The following is a 7,115-nucleotide window of genomic DNA, read 5'->3' as shown; positions in this document are numbered from 1 at the left end:
AGCTTCTCTGAATGAGTCCCCTGAGGATGTGGTCCTTCCTCTGCTTTTCTGGGAACTTTCTGTGCCTGGGGACAATGTAGCTTCCCCATTCCACCATCTCGAATCTCCCTTATTTCTATATTTCAGCGAACCTAGAAGAGCACGTTCTATAAGCAATCATGAAGCACTTAGAAGTCAAAGTATTTGCTCAGGGAAAGACATGTTTATTCCTGAACAAATAAACACTTAATTTCCTTCTCCCACATGAACTTGAAAAGCTTGATCATTCGTTTTTCACTGCTGATTAACACCAAGGGACCAATGGTTGCATAGCCATTGCCCACCAACAGCTGAATGCAGAGGTGAACTGGGTCATTTTTCCACCACAGCCCTGAGAATGAGAACACAATGCAGTCTGTCAAGTACAGGAGCACAAAGACACCCATGAGCAGCAGGATGGTCTGGGTTGCCCTGTGCTCTGGGGAGGCTCTTGGAGAGAGGCTGGTACTGTGAAGGTGCTGGGACTGCCTCTTGTGCCTGCACAGGAGAGTCACCATGTACCCACTTGAGACGGCCATGAGCCCTACAAGGGAGACATCCCTGAAGATCCACAATATGGAAAATGTGTATCTAGGTAAGTAGCTCAGGGGCCAAAGAGAGCAGGATTTAGTGACAAACATAAGACTGTGGGATGTACAATTTTTGGTGGCAACAGTGGAGGTTAAGAGACGAGCACTGATGGACAAATTGAACACCCATAGTAAGAGAAATCCAGACACGTTGTGCTGTGAGGACGTGTGCTTGAACTTTGCCAACCAGGAGCTCCTGGGGCTGAGGGTGATGGCCTGGAGGACACTCAGCAGGCAGGTGTTACATAGGGAGAGGCTCCGTGTCACCTGGTGCAAGTAGATGACAGCTTTACATGTGATGTCATACCAAAACTCCTGAGACTCAAAAATGTCTGAAGCTATGACTCCCACAGTGATCAGCATCCCCAGGTGGATGAGGGCCAGGTGTCCAATGGCCAGGTCGGTGGGCCTGGGCCTGTGCTTGAGAAAGAACCAGAGGATGTGGAAGAGAAGGAGGAAGGTGTTGGCTGTGATCCCAATGCTGACTTCAGAGAAAATGGCATTTCTGACAGCAATAAAACTGGAAAGTATAGTGTTCTTACTCATTTTTAGAGTAGAAAACAAATAGAAAGTCTGTGGAAAAAGTAAGAGAAAATGATCTATCAGAAATACTCCTTCATGTATTGGTTGTGACCCCAGCTGCTCTGTTCATGGAGATATCTGGATCAGTCCTCCTGCATCCTTCTGTACCTGGGAATACTCAGTCTACCTCAGCCTATCTTGGAAGCCACTGTGTTGCTAGCTGCACACCTGCCCACCATGATTAAGGAGTACTTCCCTGTCTGGACTCCCACAGGATCTGCAGAATGGAATTGTCACTATATTAAAGGTGTTTCCTGATTTTTACCTTACTTTGAGTTTTTCACCTGAAGGGCAGTGAGTTACTTCCCTTTGCAGCTGCAGGATCCTGATAAAGTTCTGAACCCAAAGTAGGAGTGAACTCTAAGAATTTTAGGAAAGCAGAAATGAGACCATCATGTGCAGTAAGTGGCAAGGGTCTATCTATGCATGTAAATGTCTTACGTCACTGTTAGGTTCATTTTCATTTATTTCCAGAGAAATTTTCTTAAAGAGTTAACAGAAATATTGGTTAGTGTACACTCTGAATTTAATTGTATGATCTGACATTTACTAAGTTTGTGACCTTCAGCTGTCACTCAACATGTGACACCCTGTTATCTGTTAGTATCGGTAAGTGTGTCACTTACTAGAGATGGTGTGTCAAAGGGTATTGGGTAGACGTGTGAACAGGTATAGGGCCTGGGGGACAGTGGTCTCTGCAGAAGCTGCAGCCACTGCTGTCCCTGTGAGGTTCTCCTCCTGAGCTCACCTGGAGAGAGCGCCGTCCTCTCCTAATGTGCCAGTTCCTTCCCTGCCTGGAGGAGCAGGGGGAAGTGAGCACCACAGTCAAGGGTGCTGAACGCCCTCTGTTCCACGGTCCCTTCCCCCTCTGTCCCTGCCTTATGGAAACCACAGTGACTATGTTCACAGGCTAAGCTGACAGATGACTGCTTTCTACAGAAATGATGATGGGACACAGATTTAAACAGTCTTCTCTGTCTTTCCTGTGCTTAAAAAGAAACTCAGCTATTTACTGGGTTTCTATTTCACCTAAGCTTGGAAAAATATTCTGATCATGTTTTAAAATAATAGTTAATAGATAGAAAATAATTTAATGATTTAGAAGATTGCATAAAAATTAAAATACTAGGAAAGGAAGATCTTTTTATCTCTCCGTCTGTAACCCTCCCTTTTAAATGGGTAAGTAAATCTTTGAAAATATCAAAGTTCTAAACTTCTACTTTATTTTTAAAAGATTTATTTATTTATTTGAAAGGCAGAGTTACAGAGAGGCAGTGAGAGAGCGAGAGAGAGAGATCTTACATCAGCTGGTTCACTTCCCAGATAGCCGCAGCAGATGGAGCTGCACCAATCCAAAGCTAACAGCCAGGAGCTTCTTCCAGGTCTCCCATGTGGTTGCAGGGGCCCAAGGACTTGGACCATATTCTGCTGCTTCCCCAGGCCATATCAGAGAGCTGGATTGGAAATGGAGCAACTGAGACATGAACCAGTGTGCATATGGGCTGCTGGCACTGCAGGCAGCAGCTTTACCTGCTATGCCATGGTGATGGCCTCTAAAATTCTATTTTCTTATGTTATTTGAAGTATTTGAGGATGTTTCTTATGTTGTTTGAAATACGTGAAAACATCAAAAAATGGAAACATGATTTTTTAAAAAAATTGAACTATATATATGAAGATCTTTAAAACTTTAATTAAAGTGCATGTTATGAAAAAAAAAAACTATGTGTGGATTTCAAAATAATCTGTTTTACCAAAATATGCTTACCTTTTACTTCTGTGGTCCTCGCATGCTTTGAAGTTCTCTTGTGTGTGCTGTGCTTGAATTCAGATTTAAAAATATAATGTAGCTGATAGGAGTATGGGCATATAATATTAGAACACTGATCTGCCAGCTTCCTCATCATTGGTAAGTTGGGGTTGGTGGACAACAGAAGTTGAGTGTTTGTCAGGGGCATGTGTAAGAAAAGGCAGGACAGATGATGCCACAAAGTAGGGATCATATCAGGAAGTACCATTCTCATGGATCATTCTTCAAACCACTGGAAAAGCCTTGCTTTGCCTATGGACGAAATTCCCCAGAAGGAGCTGGAAGACATCTCCTTCTTTCCCAGGGTGTTGATCAGGAAGAGGACACATTTGGATGCATCCAGGGCACGCACTGACGGTGTCTGTGGAGGATCAGGAGAGACGGCTGAAGACAGGAGTGCTCTCCCTGAGCTGTGTCCTCACCGTGCTGAGTACACACTGTGGCTGTCATTGCCAGATGCGTGCATTTTTATTTTTATGCACTTATTGAAAGGAAGCTAAATAGCTAATACCTGGTACTGTGTTATTTTATGAGAAGACATTCCTTAAGGTGTGAACATTTCAGAAAAGAAGGTGTAGAAATGCTGTCAGTTAGTTCTCCCCAGCTGTGCCTGCTCACACACAGCCCTGAGTAGCACAGCATGGTGTGGGAGAGTAGAGGATGGTACAGAACTCTGCATCAGCAGGAGGAGCCAGGAGACCCTCCTCCAGCACAGCTCCTGGGGTGATGATACTGACACCACACCTGCTCTCCTGATGCACCAAGCCCAAAATCCATTTGCCACACAGGAGACAGCAACCTGCCCTCAGAGAGACCTGAGGTTCTGAATACAGTAACATAAACCACAGGCTAATCATGTGGAAGAAAGTCCTGCAAGAGTTCTCACTCGGACAGGTCGCACCATGGGAGAGGAAGGGAAAGGCTAAGTGGGCAGGTTAGGAGAGCAAAACATGCACGGAGTAAGAAAGTCAACAGGAAATCAGCATTTCACTGAATGCTCACTGCCAGGAGTTGGCAGAACTGATCGTGAAGGCTGATGCTCCGTGAGCAAATTAGCAATGTTAGGACTGTGTGCCACCCCAGTAAACAGCAGTCACTTCTGACACTGCATTTACCCCAGTCAGGCAGTCTTACCACACACTGCACCATCAGATGGGCCAGGCACAAGGGGTTACTGCTTAGGTCAATGCACGTGAACCAGTGGACAGAGAGAACTGGCAGTGGTAACGGGACAAGGAAAACCCTCTGCAGGCCCCAGTGCAGGCTTTCTGACTAGGAGTTAGTGGGTGGACAGAGACAGGGTGAGGGAGGAAGAGAGGGAGGGCGTTTCAGTTCTGTCTCCTGGAGCATAAGTGTGGTCCTGCATCTCTCTCAGGACTGAGTTAATGGATATAAACTAGGATTTATGTCTGCTCCTTGCAATGTGCCTTGGATACATGAGGGAGCTCACCTTTGCTTGTTGTTACCATAGTTTGTCTTCACCACATGGTCGACATAAAAGCTCTCTGGTGTGTGGCACTGACCACACATGGTGTATGTATGTTAGGGACTATGTGTGTTTGGAACAGCATGTTCTATTCATGAACAATTCGAGCTGGAGTGTTATGAGATCTATGGAGAAACAGCTGACAGTAGCCAGCAGAGGCTAAGTTCCCCCAAAGAATCCTCCTAACAAAAAAGAGTGATTACTTCTTTTTACTGTTCTAGTAAATGCAAGATACATATACAGCAGGCACAAGATTTCTTGTATCTTCAGTATATCAAATTGGGGGGGGATGTAAATCAAGCAAGGACATCAAGGTACATGAAATTTATCTCTTTCTTTTCTTTTTTTTTTTTTTTTTTGACAGGCAGAGTGGACAGTGAGAGAGAGAGACAGAGAGAGAAAGGTCTTCCTTTTGCCGCTGGTTCACCCTCCAATGGCCGCCGCTGCAGCCGGCGCACCGCGCTGATCCTGGCAGGAGCCAGGAGCCAGGTGCTTTTCCTGGTCTCCCATGGGGTGCAGGGCCCAAGCACCTGGGCCATCCTCCACTGCACTCCCTGGCCATAGCAGAGAGCTGGCCTGGAAGAGGGGCAACCGGGACAGAATCCGGCGCCCCAACCGGGACTAGAACCCGGTGTGCCGGCGCCGCAAGGTGGAGGATTAGCCTATTGAGCCACGGCGCCGGCTCGAAATTTATCTCTTTCTAGAATTTCCTCCCAATGAAAGGTTTCTTCAGTATTTATCATCAGTAATACACAAGGACTTTTTCATGAATAGAGTAGTTATTAGGACACTTATTTCTGACATACTGTTCTTCTAAAAATTGGAGATAGAGAGAATTAAGTCCCATCTCCATCACTCCATTGTCATTCAGTGTAGTGGCAGCCTCATTTCCTCATCCTCTAGTTTGTACTTGCTGCACAGCCCAAGAGCTGACTTCATCAATCTGAACTGTGTGAAATTGCAGCCAGGACAAGAAAGCCCTCTGTGAGAACACACTGGGAGGAAGTGGAGAGAGAAATTTTCCTGGCATTGCTTTGATCAAACATTCCCATTTGCTAAAAAAAGGCTTAAGGTACTTTTCAGGACAAACTTTAAAGTAGTGTAAAATGACAACTCAGTGTCCTACAGATGAAAGAATAAAGCTGATAACTGAATGGAAACTGAGAATTCAACTTGTCCCATGTGGGGTGCGGTTAGAAACGAGAACTGTTGTAGTAAGAAAATGGTTGAAAAATGTGTACTTCATCAGGAGATAAACCAAGCCAGTGGATGTCATTTCATGGAAAGAAATTAATGTGAAACTGAAATTGATCAGTTGACTGTTTCATATGGAAAAATGTGCTAATTTTATGGGTTTCCAAATTTAAAGAGCAAATATCCCAAGAAGTAAATGTTCTCACTGGATCACAGAGAGCACTGCTGAGCTATGGAGGACTGTGAGCCCACGTCTCTTCTGAGGCTGCTGCAAACCTCACTGTAGCCACATTTGCTGCCATTCACAACCTGCCTAGGAACCACTGCACCCTGATTGCCCATCCGTGGAATAAAGAGCCACTTACCCAGGACGACAGCCGGGGGATTCCATGCACCTGAGAGCACCCTGCAGGGTTTTAAGGAAAAGACTCCCTGAGCTCATCTCTCTGTGGATCGTCATTGTGGTGTCTGGGGAAAGGTGACGGATCCCGCCGCACAGAACACAGAGTCCCCAGTGGAACATGTCATCTGTCTCTCCGTTTTCCTCTATTAACCCCTGGATAATAGCAATCTGGGGAGAGCTGAGCTCAAAACTTTCTTCTGAGTTTCCTGACACTTGAGTGAAGGTCAGAAGGGGCCCAGCCCCATAGACAAAACCAGGTTCTCCCAGTTTTATCCTAGAGCACCTTAGTCCAAACCACTCCACACTGTGCAGTGCCCCTTCCTCTGTCTGAGAGACCCCTGGTGTCCTCCATGACTTCCCTGATGCTGAGGGTCCTCTCCTTACAGTGTGAGGGGTGACCAGGTCCTGACATCCATTCATGCACACAGCACCTGATTTCTGTGTGGCATTAGTCATATATTCTATGATGTCTGTGACTTAGCAGCTGGCTGAGTTAGCTTTTACTCAGACAGCCACTTGCCAGCAATAATTATTAGAAACCTACATTAGCTTATTTTTGAAAGTTGGGACAGTTTTTTCTGTTTCTCTGCTTTTGAAAAGGTAAAATGGCTTTATCCCTAACTGTGTCATACATGGCTGATACCAGATTCCTCATGGCAGGACTTTGATGGAGCAGTGAGCATCAGGACATCTGTGCCACCTGAGCACCAAAGTGCACCTGCTCCACTCACTCATAGCCTTTGGGCACTCTGGATGAAGTTTATTTTTAAGGGTATTTTATTTATTTAAAAGGCAGAGAGAGAAAGATCTCGCATCTGATGGATCACTCACCAGATGCTCGCAATAGCTCAGGCTGGGTGGGGCAGAACCCAGCACGTGGAACTCAGTCCATGTCTCTTGCATGGGTAGCAGGGTTCCACTTGCATGACCTGTTACCTGCCACTACTACTGCATGTGGAAATCCAGTTTTCCCAGCACCATTTGTTGAAGAGACTGTCCTTGCTCCAAAGATTGGTTTAAGCTCCTTGGTGA

At 45.7% G+C, this 7,115-nt stretch overlaps 1 protein-coding gene across 1 annotated transcript; it reads right to left on the bottom strand.

Annotated features, from left to right (window-relative positions):
- Window positions 1–203: 203 nt before the first annotated feature.
- Window positions 204–1,154, bottom strand: ORYCUNV1R1638 (vomeronasal 1 receptor oryCunV1R1638). The gene is given in 1 exon segment (NM_001167322.1): window positions 204–1,154. A coding segment is annotated over 1 exon segment (951 nt).
- Between the last annotated feature and the right edge of the window lie 5,961 nt (window positions 1,155–7,115).

Source organism: Oryctolagus cuniculus, chromosome 10, assembly GCF_051225735.1.
Source record: "Oryctolagus cuniculus isolate XC-2025 breed Fujian yellow rabbit chromosome 10, ASM5122573v1, whole genome shotgun sequence".
Classification (NCBI taxonomy): domain Eukaryota; kingdom Metazoa; phylum Chordata; class Mammalia; order Lagomorpha; family Leporidae; genus Oryctolagus; species Oryctolagus cuniculus.
The sequence above is the reverse complement of the archived record's forward strand: the minus strand, read 5'-3'. Positions and strand labels throughout refer to the sequence as shown.